The sequence below is a fragment of the Parambassis ranga genome, chromosome 7, assembly GCF_900634625.1.
Source record: "Parambassis ranga chromosome 7, fParRan2.1, whole genome shotgun sequence".
Taxonomy (NCBI): Eukaryota; Metazoa; Chordata; class Actinopteri; family Ambassidae; genus Parambassis; species Parambassis ranga.
In genome coordinates, this window is record NC_041028.1 from 11502384 (window position 1) to 11521802 (window position 19419).

Below are 19419 nucleotides of genomic sequence, written 5' to 3' on the forward strand. Positions count from 1 at the left end.
TGAGTGAATGCTCCTCACAAGACATAATGACAGCATTCTGCAGTAACCATAGTTGGGACAGTTCCCACAGACAAGACAGACAGGGAAAGAGAAAGACCATTTCTTTCTGTCTTCACCTCTCCTCCTACTCTCCACCTCCTCTCCAACAACCCTGACTTTGTCTGAACCATGTGATCTTCCACAAATCGACGCTATTGGTCAACAAGGCCTGGACATATGAATCTTCTAATGTCACCAGTGACTTCAGCCACGTGAAAGAAACAAAAAAGTTAGCTTCAATAGAAACTACTCCTACTGCATACAGTATCAGGAAGAAAATGACATTGAAAGGTTATCTGAAGTAACCAAACATTCCCTACAATACATGATTTGGACTTGAGTGTGTGCATATTTGTCTGTCTGTATGCACGGGACCACACCTCATCCTTCCACAGCCTCTACATAATCACTGTGTAAAAACTTAGAGGGCCTGCCTCTGGTTTCAGATCACGCCCACCCCCGCCTCCGATCAGACCTGACACAGTGCAGCATTTCGTAGTGTATATTTTGAATGGGGGAAGGGAATGAAGGTGGCAAAGGTGGTGCCGATGGTGGTGGTGGTGCTGGATAGTGGATGTATTGGTGGTGTGTGTGGGGGGGGGGTTAGGTCACAGAGCCAAATGAAAACATGTCACTCAGGGCCCATTAAAATGTAACCCAGCCCAGCAGAAGAAAGAGACCCATATCATCATTAAGTCATCTCTGGATGAAGCAAAAACCGCAAATATTATTCCTGCCCCCTCCATCCCCTGCACCCACAGTCCGACACACACACACTCACAGACTGCTCTCCATTTCCTCTGGATGACAGAAGAGAAGACAAGATGATTGGATGGTGTGTTTGCTCACTGCCTGACAAGAAGATGTTTGGAAACTTCCCAGTGAAGGTTATCACACAGGTATGGTGTGTCTGTCTATCTGTCTTTAATGATTTTAGTGATGATCATTAATCACAGCCTTTTGGGATACAAATGACAGCTAATCAAAATCTAACATCTGAGGAGTTTTTTTTCTGTATTTTTGCTTGATAAATGATTACTAAATTAATAGTTGGAGATTTATTGATACTAATGCATTTGAGCATTATGCTACTGTATTCAAAAAACAATTCAAACACAACATATTTTATATATAAGTGAAAAACTGCACTATGCACTATATGTGACACGCATCACAGCGCCACCCCTGGAAGCAGGGGGGTATTTGTGACATTCGGCATTATGAAAAATGACTTGCCCCTGTGGCACACCAGGGGTGGCAGTGATTATAATATCCAGATAATCATTTCAAACAAATTATCATAATTATCAATCAATCATGAGCCTATTTAAGCAGGGGGAAAGCATGGGGGAGTGTGGTGCTGTTGGCAGAGGGTAAACTATGGCCTGGAGCACTGGATCACTTCTGTGACCCATGAGCCTCCCTCTGTCCACATAATAGCCCTCATACATTTAGGGCCATTTAGCCAGTGTATTTAGAGACTCACCTCTCTCAGCTTGATATGGAGGGGAAGAAAAGATACTCAGTATGTGCACATACACACCAAGAGGCTCACAACTGCAGCTGACCCCCATTTGGCTCTTTAGTCTTTCAACGTGGAGTGGGAAAAACCTACTTATAGGTCAGAGTTCATGTCAACCCCCATCATATTCCCATTTGCCACTAATGGCACATATAAAGAATAGAATTAAGTTGTGGGGTTGAGGTTGAGTAAAAACACAGAATATCATATCAGTCAGACATGCATCAGTAGATGAAAATGCATCAGTGCTATATAAGATGAATTAGTAAAGCATGTCAACAAATAATGGAGCAAAACAGATGGAATAACAGTCACCTAAAGAGATATTGCTCTGTATCTTTTCACAGTGAATCCCCTCTGACAAGCAGCATGAATTGATTCAATCTCAGTGGTATTGAGAGGTGAATGAATGGGGTTAGAAGAGAGAGAGAGAGAGAGAGAAATTGAGAGAGATAGATAGTAGCCTTCAGGGGGAGATGATCGTCTTGGGAAAAAAGCAATCAGTGCTCATTGATTTTCTCTGCTGGTTGAATGGAGGGTGTCTATCTGGAAGTCATTATCTGCCATCTGATCTGCTGGAGTGTTTACACACGTCGGCATGGACAGCAGCGCTCTTCTGAAGATGAGGATTAACACACACACTCAGACACACACACACAAATAAATACACAGAGCGCAGACTGTCCTCTCCCAGCTCCATATCTAGCTACCACTTTTAAATCCAAGGAATCCAAAAAGAAACACAAGCCCTCTGATACCCTATTAACTCCCACACACACACACACAGACCTGTGTATGAATAGAGTGTGAAGGAGAATATACATAAGCACGGCCTAGACAGCTAAACAGACAGATAGTCCTGTTCTATATGGTCAGACCAGATGAAACCAAACAATCCCTGATCCTATCACCAATAGCCACTGATAGCAATCTATAGCTACAACAACACCTTCCTGTCTGCTGAGAAAGAGAGAGGGATGAAATGGGAGGATGATGATGGAGGAAGTGAGCAGAGAAAGGATTCAGATACAGATCTTTGTATTTTCTGTCTATGAGTGTGGTGTGAGGATGCAAGTGACTTTATACTGCATGTGTGTAAGCCAAAACGGCTCAGCAAACAGGGCTATGATCCAAGACCTTACACACATACTGTATACACACATACAGCTGTAAGGGCTGCTCTTGGCAGCTTTTGCTAAGTGAGCTGGAGAAGCTACAATATTATCTTTGCTTCCATTATATCCGCTGCCTTATCCCTGACTCTACAACGCCTCACATTAGACTTGCAGTCTGACCCAGCAGAGAAGGATGAAGCTGTTTTCTATCAGGAAATATATGAAATGGATTTTTAATAGAGACACTATTTTTTTTCTTATATTTTAATTATGTTGTCATATTCATGATATAAATGGTTTTATACAAGGATTATCATATTTTACATGGAGAATTATCAGAACAATTATCAGAACATATCCATCTACATAAAGAATTCTGTTAGTGATAAAATAATTTTTTGTAGGTAGATATTATATTTAAACACTCTGATCTGGAACTGTACTGAGTAAACATGATCTAATAACACTCGGTTAGGCATATACACAGTTCAGCAATGAACTAGTTTATTCACAAGTTACAACTCAATTAACATTCTGCCTTAATGAAGCATAGCAATGGAAATGACATGGTGGAGGCAAAAGAAATCAGTGTGTGTCTGTGTATGTGTGTGTGCCTATGCCCTGTGTCCATGTGTGACTGCAAGTGGATGAATGAGTCATGTCATAAGGAATGGCTCATGCATAATTTCATTCATATTCATAACAGGCATGTGGTCTGCCACCGCCCGACAAGGGCCCACCGCAACTCACATTCTGCATAATGAGATGTGGCCAGTGTGCTTTTGCGTATGTGTGTGTGAATTTTATGAACTGTAGGTAGACATATTATGTATGTCTGTGTTGTGTCACCTGTGTCAGTGTGTGCATTACAACTTAAGGCTGCTATCTGTGTGTACTTTTGTGCGTATGAGAGCACGTGGAACAGAGTGCAGTCCATGGGCCACTCTCACATGGGAGGTGGTTGGGTAGTTTATAAAAACCATGTAGGTTTTTCCACATTGTATGAACATGTGGGAAACACTGAACAGCCCTAACCACCTGCGGTTAACTCTTAAAATAAGCTCATTGACTAATGTAGGATTTCAAATCAACCAAGCAGTCAGTGATTTACATGCCGCCTGCCTGTTTATAGAGGGTGCAGCACCAACCCTTGACCTGTAATGCAAATTAAGGGATTTTTGTGTCTCCAAGAACCAAACTGGTCAAATTCTTTTCAATGAAATAGAAATAAAAGGTTGCTTATAAGACCGTCCTGTAGTTCACACATATGTTTTGCTCATACACTGCTTCCTAAGTGGAGCTGAATTTTGTATTGAAAAGTATTCCCCCCATTAGTTTCACTACTCATAGACCATCCTGTCATAGGAAACAAGACAAAAGACTACAAAAGTCCACACACAACCAAATCTAGTTATGCCTGGACCATCAATAACCTCATCTTTTGTAATGCACCCACTCCAGCCACCGATTACTCCCTGTAACAGCCTTGACTTTGCGGTGCACAGCTTCTGTAATTCTCACAAAGTGTGCCCCCCTGTAGCAAGGAGCCATTGTTCTTTCATGGACCATTAGACGGACATGAACTCTCTTGTGGTTCTGTCTTGACCCGCTGACACTGGCCGTAAAAACAAACTGCCCAGCCTCTTCAATAAATTTATCACCTCATAAAGTGGTCAGTGACTGGTCAATGAGATGTATCGGTCACAGTGTGGACATAAGCATCAGTATATTTCTGAAAAAGGAGCGGGTTTCATAGATTGCAGCTGCGAGCCCTTTTTGTCACACTTGCTAGAAAACGCATTTCTTTTTGTGATAGCTATATTATTTCATGCAAGGACTTATATTACTTATTTTTGATGAAGTCAGTGGGATGGGAGGTACAGAGACAGGATTGGGAAAGCAGTATAAAAAGTGACTATCTTACCTTTTTAATACAGCTATCAGGGGAGTCATCTTCATGGTCATTCATCATCTGTGAGAAAAATAAAAACAAATATTTTATTTTCCTTACCCTGATAAATCAATTCTTTGAAGAACTCAAATTTGACTCTTCAGGTCAAGCATTTGTTTATTAATATTGTTTATATTTGTATATAAATTTGGTCATCAGCTACCTGTTTATTGTGTCAGATGTTGTCTGATGATCTATATTATATTATTATACAAATTACCACAATATAAGAAAAGAAGATGTAAGGCAAAAAAAACTGTTTTATATATTTTTTTTTACATAAAATAAAAAGTTTTTAAAATCGAAATTCATCACACAGACGCTTAAATGTGACCAATAATAATAACTTTTGGACTGAGGGGTCACAAAAACACACCGAAGCAAACATAACACTACACACATTCTGATGAATGAACGCCCCACATTTGACGTTAATTCTCTGCCGCAGCTTTGCAGGAAATTTCACAGAGGATGTGTGTGTGTGTGTGGTTGTGTGTGTGTCAGTGAGTGTGTGTATAATTAAGCCTTCAAGCAATATTTACTGGGGGCAGATGGGTGGTAGAATGCTCCCAGTGTCTGCCAGAGGAAATGAAGGAAGTAGGGGGAATGATGAAGAGATGGGGCTGCTTCACTGCAATGAGAGAGCATTTCACAGAATGGTAACCTACAGTCTCTCTTCGTCTGTCTGTCTCTTTCTGAAGCCCATTGATGGCAAATGAGGATCAAAGAAGAGATGCAGACTGTTTTCAGAGCAGTTTTAGGCGGGGTGAGCGATCAGTGCAGTACTTTACTGCGTTTAGGCTAAATTAGGCCTATAAAACTTCCTCGAGCACAGACACACAGCATATCTGAGCCTTCCTTTTCCTGCTCCCTATCCTCCCCATCTGCCCTTTAACAGTAGGTGTGTTGTGTGGGCGATGTGACAAAACTGGCTGCCTTTGTATTAGACCTGATGTATAAAAGTTTGTGTTTCTCTAACTGGTGTGGCCCACCAAGATTGGGAGTGAGACATTTATCTGCTGTAGAATCTCCCTGGGAGACTGTGGGGCTTATTTGAGGCATACAGCAACTTCTTTTATGCAACTGTTTCCACAAGGTTGCAGTTCACAGGAAGCGATTATGAATTGCATATTTAAGCTTTATGTTGTGCACACTCACATGTGTCTTTAGATTAAAATGTATTTCTCAGTGAAAAACAATTAACTGAAAACATACAGATGTTTACAGAATCCTTCTTTCTCTTCCCTCACTGTGTAGTGAACCAGATGAGCCACATGCACACGGATGTACCATACTCCATGGTTTCCTACATTAAGCTGTCAGGGGATGTGTTTCTAAGCCTCACCAAATGGTAGTAATTACACTGCAGATACTTACAGCAGCGCATTTAACCTACTTACTGTACACATCATCTTAATCTTAATAGATGGATCCTCTATCAGAAATGTGCTTCAAACAAAACAACTGTAAAGTAACTGTTGTGTAAAGTACAACATCTGATGAAAGTTTCAGTATCCATGTCGATGTGTGCATTCATACTGGACACATTAACATCAGATTTGTTGGTTTTTGGTAATGAAACTTTAGATGTGTAATATAAATTTTAGGTTTATATAACCTTAATATTCTGTCAGCTTATTGTGGGATACAACTTCCTTTATCAATAGTTATGACTTGATCATCTAAGCCCTGTATCACCTTGTGAGGGGAATTGACAGAACTGTATTCATTGTTTTAATATTTGTAGTATATATCAGGTTGTAGTTACTAAAATAATTTGCTGTAAAGTTAATAAAATACTATAAAATGTCTGATGTATAAGTAAATAAACTGCTTGTGAACTTTGCACATTGACAGTACAACAGGGAGAGTGTGCAGAAAAGGCTGGGGCTGGCGGGGGTTGGGGCTTCCCGTTTCTCGTAATGCATCAAACCAGCTGCAACAGTTTACAAAACCAGCAGCTTGGCTGGGTCATCTAAAATGCTACCAGGCGTTCAACAACTATAGGACAATTTCTGGACTTTCCCCCTGCTCTGTTCAGCTACATGCCAAGTGTAAATATGTGTGTGTATCAAATTGTGCAAGAGAAACCTAAAACTCTAGAAGACATGCGAGCAGACATGAGCGGTTTTACTGATGCCTTAATGTCTTTCAGCTTTTGGTGGGGGGTCTGGATTGCGTAGGCGCTCTATCTTCCAAACCTCAGTTTCAGATTCAGAAACAATAAGTTCTTTGTCCGAAATATACTAATTATTACGCTTCTTGACGATGACCATTAGTTAATATGTTTTTTCTTTGTTTTTTCAAGTCCTATGTTGACCCATGGGATTGTGTAATGAAGACAATAACTTTAACACAAAAACAGGTGGATATTCTCTTTCAACACTGGCATACTGTGTGCACACACACAGACTCTATTTAATTACCAATACACACCACACAAACACACACTGAATATTCCAGCCTTGCAGCAGGACCCAGCCAAACAAATAAATAAGCTATTAATTAGGAAAGGAAAATGTGATTGGCCACTGACTGGCGGAGCTATGATTTATTGCACGTGTCATCGTCATCTCAAAGTGACTTTTACTCTGTGTTGGTAAGACAGGTTCAAATACAGACTGGTCTATGTTGAGAGGGATAGATTTTCCACTACACAAGGAGAGGTAAAATTGTCCATTTGTTCTGTATCTAGCCTGCTGAATGCTGACATGTCAATATGTCTTATGGAAAAGCGAAAACACTGAAGTGAGGGTAATTAGACAGAGTGTGAAAATGTGTGTCTGGGCACACAAACTTCTCTCTCTGGCCCATATGACCTCAAACATAAACAAATCCAGTCGTGGCTTGATGAAAGTGCAGCCACCTGCAGAATCCTTCCACCACAAGCTGTCCAGACCCTCATTAGGAATATACGTAGCTGTGTGTGTTTTTGTATAGTGACAGTGTGTATGTGCCTGTGGTGTGTGTTTTTTCACCAAGGATGGGAAAACCCCACCATTATTAGTGTTTCATAGCACAGCTTTTGTTATTGGACAGAGTCAGGAGTTTTTCAACACCACTTTAGCACCATTCATATTGACATGCCATGATGACCAAGTAGACAAAAGAAAACATGACATGGGGAGACACAGTCAGTGAGTGAACAGCCTCATTATTTTTACAAGATCCGTCACAGCCTAAAACACATGACAGAGCGAAATCTCTCTTATGTTTATTTTCACAATTCATTTAATATGAAAAAGAACTGCAGGAATACCACTAGAGGCAAAGAGCCCATAAAACACACATGGTGGTTCTGCATGTACAGCTAAAGTCAACCCACACAGCAAACTTGTAGTAACAAAATGAACTCAGAAGGCTGAGTGTGTAGCTATAGCAACTTCACCAGAGGAGGATCTTACAAAGCTTGCTCATCATCATTTGCAGGCGTGAGGAAAAACAAGAGGGCCCCACTTGGAGGTTTGCATCGTAGGAAAATGTTAGCATTCTGTTGCCAAAAACAATTCTCCTCAACTCTGGATAATATGAGAAATACAGCAACATGGCCCAATGGATGGCCATGGATGTCACAAAGCCGCAAGTTTCCAAAAAGAACCAGCAGCAAACAAACCTCAGGGCTTTTTGAACCAGGGCCCTGACTGACAACCCATTGGCTTCAAGAGCCACACCAAGAAAGCCACAAATTGAAAGTTTTGCTATGTATTTATTGGGAACTTTTGCAGCTTCTTGGCATGTTGACAGAACTTCATTGTGGTGGCCGTGCCCTGGAAGGGTTATTGATCTTTTTGACATATAGATGGGAGAGGAAATGGTCTTTCACTCTGGGTCGTGTTGAATAATAAACTACAGAGAAAGTGTATTTGTGTCAGACTTAGGATGAAAAAAGAAAATGAAAGAGGGGGTTCTGTTTCTCATTGCTGGAGCCTTTAAAATAAGAGCTAACCATCGTGTCAAACATGATCTCAACAAATGGATCTGACTCCTCTGACTCCTAGGTACTGGCAAATCTGATCGGAACACTTTGCAATCAATGAAATGACACAGCTGCCCCAAAAAGGAAGAAAACGAAGCAGGGCTAACAAGCCTTCAGTGTTATTCATTTGGTCTCGCTATCATTTGAAATCCCTGATAACAAACCTTTTACACTTTCCTGCCAGAGACTGCTTGACTATGGATACATGTCTAATTGAGTCTGCTTTTTAGCATCGCGTCAGATAGTGCCTGCTTGTTGTTCCAAGTCTTTTCTCTGGCTGGTGCTTTTAAAAGGGTGTAAGATGTGTCTATTTTCGGACTTCCCAGAGATACAGGCTTTGACAGCATACCCAAAACAAGACCAGGGCTATGACTTCTTAAAACATGCCACAACAATGAGGTTGTTCATAGCTTAAGTGGGGAACTGGCTCAGGCAGAAGACAACCATCACTGACTTACCAGGAAGCTGGGCATCCACCAGAAAGAACAAACTCATATGGTGACCTCACAAAATAGAAAGGTGCTGCTGATATAAATATTTCACTCTCTTGAAAATGTTCTTTCTCTTAGTTGATGCAGAGGATAAATGTGGACATTATTACTAATCATTTATTGTTAAATACAGTTGCTCCTAAGGCCTATTAGGTAGCTCATTGCTAAAGGCAAAAGATGCCAAATATTGTTGGATTTGATCAAATTTGCTTAACTCTTATCAGAAGGCGCTAAAGCTAACTCACTGTTACCCAACCCTAACCCAGATGGGTCAGGGTGCGGCTCGTGACGGAACTAAGAAGTGTTGGTGAGATAGAGCTTAGCGCACAAAGGTTAGATTTGGAAGGCAAACACTCCGAACTATTGTGCGACTCTGGAAAGTCACGGCCACTTGACAAATACAAAGTGGCTTATATTTACAGAATGAGCTTTGACCCTGTGTGTCCTGAGAGTCTTTGTGTGATTTATGAAGAGAATGCCATAGTGAAATATCCTGGCAGGGTTTACATTGACCCTGGACAGGCTTGTCTCATCATTTCAGTGTCCTGTATGATTCATAGATCTTGCACAGACATGCAGGCTGGATGGCAAACACTTGGTGCAAATGCGCAACTCAAATATTTGTGTTCATACATCTGACAATTGCAGAGTTTGAAGTTACTCCTCTTCAGGAAAGCGATGGTCGGTACTTAGCAAACAACTCTTAGGAAGGAAGCTCACTTTCATGAAAAAGAGAGGAAGAGGAATGCAAACGGAGGTTCTGGGGGGGGGGGGGGGGGGCAGATTTTGCAAATTTATTAAAAGGGTCATATTTTCATGGGAGCCTTGTACAACCATTCATCACCTGACGTCCAAGGGCCCTTTATCCTTTTAAGGCTGTTGATTCTGAACTTGATATCGACAGAACCATACAAATAAATTATCTGCTTGGCCTCTGCTTTATTGATAAGTCATTTGGGCAGATGATCAGTAATAATCATAAGTGAATAAGGGTGTGCCAATAGATCTTCCACTAGCAGATGCTGTGACGGCTGCAGGGTTGAGACCTAATAAATAACTCTACCTTTTGGCCTAAGAGGATTGCCTACGCAGCATCGGCAGCTGCAGTAACATGGCTTTCAGATAATGATATATCACATCCTCCGTCCTCATTTTAATAAAGGCTGCAGTTTATTGACATGTGGCAGCAGGAAGAAAAATAATATTGCTTTATTTCTAATGATCTCCTATTCTTCCTGTGACACATATTTCCTTTTAGCAACCAGGAGGTTATGGGAGTGAGATTTAAGGTCTTGACTTGAGGGCATATAGATCCAATCAAAGGTCATACCACAGATACTTTTCATTTCACGCACCTCAGCTGAGCGAGATGCTTATGCAACCAATGCATATATGAATGTTTACATTTATTCACTACATAAATCTGATATTGCCTTTTCAGCTCAGTAATGTCATATGTTTCATATCTCCATTTCCCTTTGCAAACTGAATTTGTGTATATAGAAACATATACACCAGACCACACTGTCTGTACATCTCTCTAGTGCCAATATGAATCTCTAATTCAAACCAGGAATTCCTTTTAGTAGGTAGAAAAGGACACAGCAAAACTCAGGGAAGGGGATCTCTCATCGCATCAGAGCTTTTCTGGACAGCAACCACTGAGATATTGTCATGTGACGACTGACAATTGGCGAGTAAATTGCATATAGTTTATCAGAGTCTGACTAAACATTTACACTGTTAGCATATTTCAACATAAACAGATGAGGTTGTGTAGTTTTTTTTTCTCTTTGCCCTCTCTTCAAATCCAATATATGGACTGAAAGGATAGGTTTGCTCAAAGAAGACTATATGTAGACAGATGTTAGGCTCTGTGCAGGGATACGAGGAAACTTGAGAGACTACTTTAGTATGTGTTGTGTGTGTTTGTTGGTCAGGCATCCCCCTGCAAATCCATGCCGTGGCTTTTCTGCATTTTTTGGTTCACATTTACACACACACACATAGAAAGAGCTTGGACACAAGCCCAAACATAGAAGTGAAAAGTCTCTAGTGACTTGGAGGCTAAGTGCATGTATATATGGGTTGGTTCCTAGGACAAGCAGGGGCATTCTTCGGGACTTCAGGGTTTATACCGAGGTCAAGCCCTACACGCGATGATTATGATGATGCCTGTGAAGGCCAAAGCCACGCCAAGTGACTCGCTGATGAGATTTTTCCAGCAGATAAACAAACAGCGACTGACCGTGGGTTTCCTGCTCAAGGGTATGAGTTTGTTTGTGTGCAGCAGGGTAAAAATGAGCTTTATCTGATGCACCAAACAGTAACAAATCATACACATACTGGAACTATTACATGATTACAAGACTAACAATTATACAGATCAATCATCAGACACCTACAGCAGATTCTCTGTCTTGGGCACTCAAGTTTCAGCATACATGTTCATCAGTCTGTCTTCATTCTGAATGTTTTTTTTGTGCTTGTGTGGCTTCTGCGCTTACATGGAGTTTAGATGACAGATCATCAGTAGGACAGATGTGAACAGTGAAGTGTGTATGTGTGAGGAAAACAGATCCTAATGATCATAAAACAAACTTTGTCAATAAAGACATGTTGAACACTGCATTAAATATTATTAGTCATTCACTTTGGGAATAGAACAAGTTTTTGTTTTGTTGGATCAGTGCTGGAGTCTAAAACGACACCAGAAATTTCAGTCAAAAAACTTTTTTAAAGATGATCAAAATGTAATTTCCACTGACGCACGTGGAAAGCACGTACACGATATAAATACCAACAATAATAACAGCAGCTTAATAGTTCTAATGGCTGCTATTAGCATGTGTATTATTTTGAGGATGATGTGGTGATAAAACACAAAAAGCATTTGTGTATAATAAATGGACTGTAACCAGTGTGCTGTTTATCCTTGTGATTTCTTTTGGTGGCCAATCAGATTATTTACACGGTGGAAACGTATAAAGAACAGAGCAGTTAAGCTGGCCACTACTGCCAAAAGATACTGTCTGGAGATACTGGCTATAAAAGCTTTCTTTTACTATGGTGGCCTGAGATTCTGCAAGGAGCTTATATAAAGAAAAAAAATGAAGACATCAAACTTCATTGCCAAATGCATATAATGGCCTCTAAATGATGATGACTTGTTGTTTTCAGATTGTATTATTCCACCAGCCATTTAAACATGGACAATTAAATATATTCCAAATACAGCCATAAAAACGTCTACAACCTTTCACACTGTAACTGAATAAAGAAAAACACAACTGTCCCTGCTGGACTGTTTGTGTAAATGACCAAACTTAAAAAAAAAAAAAAAAAAAAAAAATAAGCTAAAAAATTAGGCCACTAATTTTTTTGGGGGGAAAAAAACAAAAGAAAAACCAAGGCTGCAGATCAAACCCATTATTCAAATGATCCTCTAGCATTCTAAACCTATTGATTCACCCATTAAAACTGTTTGCTGCACAGCAACCTCTTTGGGACTTTTGCGTTCTGAGCCCATTTTTTTCCTTCTGTCTTTCTGCTCTGTTTATCCTTGCTCTCAAGAGATAGCAACATTTATCACCATGAGACCTGTCTCCAAGTCCACAGGATCAACCCATCACCTCCACTATAAATGTCAAGCTGTTGTGATTTATAAAGCTAATGAAATTGATTAGATGGCTACAATGTCCCAGAACATTGTAATAGCATGATTCACTACTGTCCTGTTACCACAACCAACGTGAAGTTTGTGTATTCTAGGCCAAAATCGACAAATGGCATAGGTAAGACTGATACAGTTACATCTTTGGAGTCTCTGTCGCCAGACTGTCTGGATTGGCCTTGAGGACTCTTCGAAAAAAGATATAATTGAGTAGAGATAATGTAGCAATCCCACTCCTTTGTACAAAGGCCATTGTCTGAAGTTTTTGCCATCAAAACCCAAGTTGAAGTGTCAACAACTTTGATAATTTCTAGGATGTCTCAGACTTCAAAAGACCGTGCGGTAATGATGTTGCAAAAGCGATGATATGATGCTTCTGCTTATCCTAGGGCACTGAATGGAAAATATGTGGACTTTGTGGTGCACTGCACTGCCAAGTAGGTTTTTAATATCTGGCAGACACTTCATGTCACTGCAAAGCTCAATCACTTTTAGGTATGTGAACTAAAAACTGTTACATTACCAACCATCACACGTATGACCATATTTTATCAGCTTTGTTGGACATTCAAATACTCTTGACCAAAGACAAGACAAAGACACTTCTAATATAGAGGGGAATATGAATATTCTCTTGGTTGACCTTCGGGCTCATCACGAATGAGTTTATTAGCTGGGCCATATAAGGTGAAGGTCCTTTACAACCCTATTAGTGTGAAGCAGAGACTATCTCTGCCACTAAGATTGATGTTCCCCAGCTTATCGAGTGCTTCCGTTATCAGCAAAAACCTTCAGCAAAGGATACTAAGTCCCATTTGCACACTTCAGACATGACACTCATCAAACCTCAGAGGCCTTTATCACTGCCATCATCAGCTGTTAGAGACTCTTATCATTACTATCTACAATGGTGTCTGTGATAGCAGTTTTGTTTTTTTAAAATAGAGCTATCATCGTCATTCTGGATTAACAAAGGCATGATATGTAGTCTACAGATAGGATGCGCTGTTTTGGTCTCTGAACCCTGGTTTATAGCTGTCTGTCTGGCCTGTCCATTGGATGATGACAAATGACTTTATTGGGGGAGTAGCACACTCATAACATGAAGCTAGGACTTTCCATTAGTCATCTAACTACAGTAATCAACATGGAAAGAGTTTGAAAATACCCTTTTGACCCTTCTTTTGTTGTTTTTATTTAATTTTTTGTGTTGTGTTTGAGTGTACACTGCTTTTCACCCATACCATGGTGTATTTCAAAAACAAAACAGAAAAGAGGAGGTAAGAGTCTGATTTTGAAGTGATTCAGTCATTAAATCTGGGCTCATTTTGGCCCTTGCGGTTGAAAGAGAGGACTTAGCGAGAGAGTTATTGGACAAAGGAGGAGGGAGAGCAGTGCTGAGCTTGGTGAGAGGAAACTTATCTGTCCTTGGGCTGAGGGACAGAACACAGTGCCGGCTTTATTCAGGCGTCTCGGCACTGTCGTTAAGGAACGATGACACACTCCTCCAGGCCCACATTAATCTTTAACAGTGTGATTTCTAAAATAACACCAGTGTTTTCCCTAAGGCACGAGGGGAGAGAAGGCCCCGCACAGTCCTGCCCAGTTCCGTCAAGGCTTTTTTTCCCCCCACACTGTTAACATTGGAAAGCAAGCGAACAAGGGAAGGGGTAAGAAAACTGAAAGGATGGACATGGGAAGAAGAAACACCCTGCACTGGGAGGATCTGGTGCACCGTCACTAGATATTAAAGCCCTTGACCCTGCTTATACAGCCTGACAGTGGCAGCTCATTTACTCGTTCACGCCGCACATGTTGTTAACAGTGTTATCACATGGTTGCCCTGGGCTAGATAAAGACTGTGGTGGCTGATGGGCTCTAAGTGAATGATGCACTGCCTGCCGATCTGTAGACAGAGTGGAAAGTGTCAGTCAGACAGCCTCTGGTTAATGACAGTGGTGAGATAAAAGCTAAAAAGGCAACATTTTGTTGAGGGAACTGTGTGTGTTTAGCAGACGCACTAATGGTGTTTAAGGCACCCGCTCTCTCCCCATCAGGGCAAAGGAAGGAAGCGCTGCCATTTGCAGGATCATAGTGCTGCTGCTTTGAGGTTTCCCATCAGGCCATGCAGGGGGCCTCATAGGGCACACAAAAAAGATGTGAAGCAAATGGATTCTTGCAAACATCTTGTCTCACAAAACAGCATTTCTCTCCCTTTATGTCTTTCCTTCTTACCCCCCGTGAAGAAATAGTATATTCAGTTTCACAGTATTTAAATTTAGTAGATGTAAGAATGATATGACTGCTCTCTTCATATGACTTTTTAAGACTTTTTTGAGGCTGTTAAGCTGTCGGATAGGCTTATCCGTTCTGTAGCTTCCAATAACTTCCATATGTGTTTCATTTCTCATCTCCTCCCTCCTTCCTCTGTCTCCCTTCCGCTGAATGCCTCACACAGTATACAGAAGGTCGGGCCAAGGCTAACATGTATCTATAATGTGTTCGTCTCAGGCAGCCCCCTGAGGCGCGGAGCCTTGCTTTGGCTCGTTGGCACAGCGGACAATGTGGGTGTTGTGTGGAGAAGCTGGCTGGCTGTCCACTCAGAGACGAGTCAATCTGGGGCCACTACTGAACTGTTGCCTGTCCTGCTCTAGTGCCTCAATAAGAGCCTTCTTCACATGTGTTTTAAAGTGTGCTTAACTTATTTGTTGTGCCTTATTTTTTATGCATCTTAATTTTTTTTGTACTCCTCATGCTGGATTTCATCTGTTTAACCCTTACTGTCTATAGCAGGCTTTCTTTGATGGGCTTGTGTGCCTGCATGGATATAGAGTACTCCTTTTCACAGAGCTGACATCCAGCAGATTGAGACATCAGGCGCCTGCGTGCTGTGGTAAATTAGTCATTCTTCTCAGTGGCTAATTGGAAATCTAAATGTTTTGCAGGGCAAGAGAAGAGCTGTGAAGAAATGTGGTTTAAATGGGAGCGGAAAATCAGATTACAGATGTTATTTTTATGTTTTTTAACAAGCATAATTTAACATTATTATTTAGATGGCAGAGATCACTACATTGAGAGGAAATCAGCTTTAGATGAAATATATACATTACTATTAAAACTATAGGCAAAAAAATGGTTAAAAAATGCATCGATCCCGAAACCACTGCCACTTATAATGAGCAACCACTCAAAAAACAGAATTAGAGGCAAATACATTTCCATGCATAATGACTCCATCAAAGAAAGAACAAAAATAACATTAATTACAGTACCTGCATCTACATAATTCAGCATAAAATATGAAACAAAAATGCCAGCAACACTAATTGACTAATTCATCACGGGACCTTGTTGGTAAATGTTCTTCCCTGCTTGAGCAGTTTCAACAAAATGAAAACATTTGCATAAAGTTAAGGTTTGGGACCCACCAGTAAACTCTGGAAAAGTGTGATGTATTGTTAGCATTTGGTGTACTACCGTTGGCAGTTGCACACCTGAAGAGTAAACATATAGTTATATGATAAAAATCATTTTATTGAGCCTGTTTTTCATTTCCAAAGTGGTGTGCCTTTGCTCTTTACATGCAGACAGTACAGTCTGCAGCCTGGCCTGTGCACAGTTAAGGGCGGTACTCCCTGTCATTGGGGGTGAGTTGGAGGTGCTGGGAAAAAAGTGCTGTGCATTCACAGTAAATGAAGCCTTGTAAGTAACCGTGGAGAGGGTGCTTCTTTAACTTATGAGTCCATGGACAACTCCTGAGATCATTTCAGCAACATGGAGACACCCACAATGATAAAGATCCACTGCCATCTTGGGAGCACACCCCTGAAATCCTTCACTGAATAGCTTTGAGTTTTAGCCTCCCTCATGAAAACAAATCTAAACACTTTGAATTGAGTTTTGTCTTATTCTTCTTAATTGGCAGCAGCAGGTTTTTGCCTCCCTTTCTTCTCTGTTCAATATGAATAAATGCAACAAGCTTCTGATCCCGGCTTTTCAGCCTATGACTGTTTATTTATCTATTTCAACTACACCCACGGGAACAAAAGGCATGCAGAATGGCCACTGACAGCCATGTCGAATATCTCTTTCTGCCAAATCTGGCTGTTTTCTCTCAATGCTGTCACTTGATGTCTTTATGCAAGGCTGGGAGTTCACCAGTATGAAAGGGATGGGGGGTGAGCTGAGTGAGTGACCCCCACAGGAGGGGAGAATTAAAAGTAAAAAAGAAAGCTGGAGCAAGGGATGGATGAACCAGAAGGCGGGAGAAAAATAGAAGAGGGACAGGGGGCACCCCTGCCGGGTCCCAGGCATCTTTGCTGGCAGACCCCATCTTGGCTTCAGACGGCTTTTGTCAAAGTGTGGAAAAGAGGGTCTCTTCTTCACTTGGGCATGGGACAATAGACGTTTTGTCAGTCTGGGAGGGGGTGTCAGTGGGGGAGTATGGAAGGATGCTGAAAGAGGAATAAAGCCAAAGACCCATCTTCACAAGGGGTGGGGTGGCAGCAGTGGGCAGCCCTTTGGGACAGATGTTGAAACGAGGATGATTTATTAGCCTTAGTGTCTTTGGTGGCACTTGGCCACCATCCCAGATTTAGGAGTGCGAGAATGACTTAGACCAAGAGACATGGGGAAGAGAAGGAGGAGGGCAGCTATGTATCAGAGACATCTTAATACCTTCTATGGGCATGGGGCGCTTCTTGCTCTCCAACCGTCATGGTATTTTTGCCTGATTCTCTTGAAGAAAAATAACTTGGTTGGGAGTCATCTGCATCACTGAGCTGAACCTTGTCACCCAGAATTACCCTCTCCATACACCACAACCTCCCCCCAACAGACAAACACACAGACTGTGTGTACTGCACCACCACCATTACCGCCATCCTTCCCCTGCTTATATAAAACAACAAATTACCAAATTAACATTCCCAACAGCCCTTACTCTCCCTTCACAGTTCTGGGCAAAGACACTCTCAAACTTGCCAGGAAACAAGTGTAAAAGAGGAAAAGAGAAAGTTCTATGGGTGCATGTAGCGGTGTGTGCGTTTGTGTGTATTATGTTCTGCATGCGCGTGGGTGAGCCTCCACTTGTGGCAACTGTTGAATTTCTGTATATTATGGACATCTGCAGATCCCTGCAGTCTTAGCTTGTAATTGGGAGGTTTCAGTTGTTTTGAGTCTCAGTGTGTCACACTGTTGTGCCACCCATGAAGACCCATATGCCTAGGTGTGCGTGTGTGTGTGTCTGCACAAGATGAAATGGGATGCATTCCTCAATGCAAACCATGCTTAACAACTTTCCACATTATATACTGTATGAGCGTCTCTACTAGGGATCTCTCTCTTTTCTCAACCCCCTCACTACACACATACAACACATCATCGCTTGACTGCACAGTGCCTCTGTCTTTTCCTCTCCTTTCCTCTCTCCTCGCAGCTACATTTAATGTTGCCACTTGTTTGTCTTCCTATTTCCCAGTCCTCCACTGACAAACTGTAGGAGAGTTACTTAGTGCTGGGGAAAAGTTTGGACAGCTTTCATCAAGGGTACCCAGGGGGAAGATTGATTGGCAAAGTAATTTACTGCACAGTGTCTGTTCTGCACTCCTTGTTCTCTGCCTCTTTCCTTGCGCTTCTCCTGATCTTTCTATTTTCAACAAATTCATACCTGCTGCTTGGAGGCAATGGTCTGTGGAAGTGACGCCTGTATATATGTGCTTATTACAAGGTCTGTAGGTGGGGTCGAGAGGTTTGAGTCTCTGTAACTACTATATACAGATGAGGAAGCCTCCATTGTCTTTGGGTTGATGAGGTGATTGGCTAGACTACTGCAGTAGTGTGCGTATGTGGAGTTTGTATCCATATGTGTACATGCACATTTGTAGACAATACAATTGTGACCTTGGAGGTCTGTGGGGCAGAGCGCTTGACATGAATACGAGAGAAGGTCATCTATCATCTAGTGAGAAGGAGCAAAAGGCAAGTGAAAGGACCTAAGAGGTTGGAGGGGTCAAGTCTTTATCACTCTGGCTTGTCTTCTGTTCTCTCACTGTCAACCTCATGGCAACTGACCACTCAGACTAGTCCACTTCAGTCTTGCTATGGCTGCTCACCCTCTTACTGTTCCCCCTTCCACAGGGCCCCCTGGAAACTTTTGTTCCGTTCATTAGTACAACAAATACATACAGATGCTGTGGGAAGGAGGCGCAGAGAGTGAAAGGATTTTTAAGCACATGCCCCCCCTCTCAACAAACGACTGCTGATTTGGAGGCAATCTGCCTTTTTGTAAACAAACAGGATGCCGAGGAGCTCAAGCGAGAAGTGGTCTCATTATTCAATGTAAACGTGGACAGTTAAGTGTTTAAAAAGGGTATTAGAGATAGAATGGTCTGTGATTGGCTTTACTTATTGCGGGGTTAATAGTGGAAAATACAGTATGGAAAAAATGCAGCCTATGACAACGAAATGGACACCCATTGGTAACGGGAAAATGTCAATGGCCCACGGGATGTATAGAAATGCTGCAGGTGCTGATTTTAAGTAGTTTCTTTGTGTGTGAGTGTCCTACATGAGTGAATATTATGCAAACATGTCTTTGAGTGTGTCCTTATGGCTGACATCAGCATAGCTCACCATAATCAAATTTAGTTTT

At 41.5% G+C, this 19419-nt stretch overlaps 1 protein-coding gene across 7 annotated transcripts in view; it reads right to left on the bottom strand.

Moving 5' to 3' along the window:
- The window catches only part of prdm16 (PR domain containing 16), a 144145-nt gene that overhangs the window by 60563 nt on the left and 64163 nt on the right, over window positions 1-19419 (bottom strand). For all 7 annotated transcript variants that reach the window (XM_028409076.1, XM_028409077.1, XM_028409081.1 and 4 more), the window contains exon 3: window positions 4601-4648. In XM_028409076.1, coding sequence (XP_028264877.1) covers window positions 4601-4648 — 48 coding nt within the window. The remainder of the gene's footprint in view (window positions 1-4600; window positions 4649-19419) is intronic.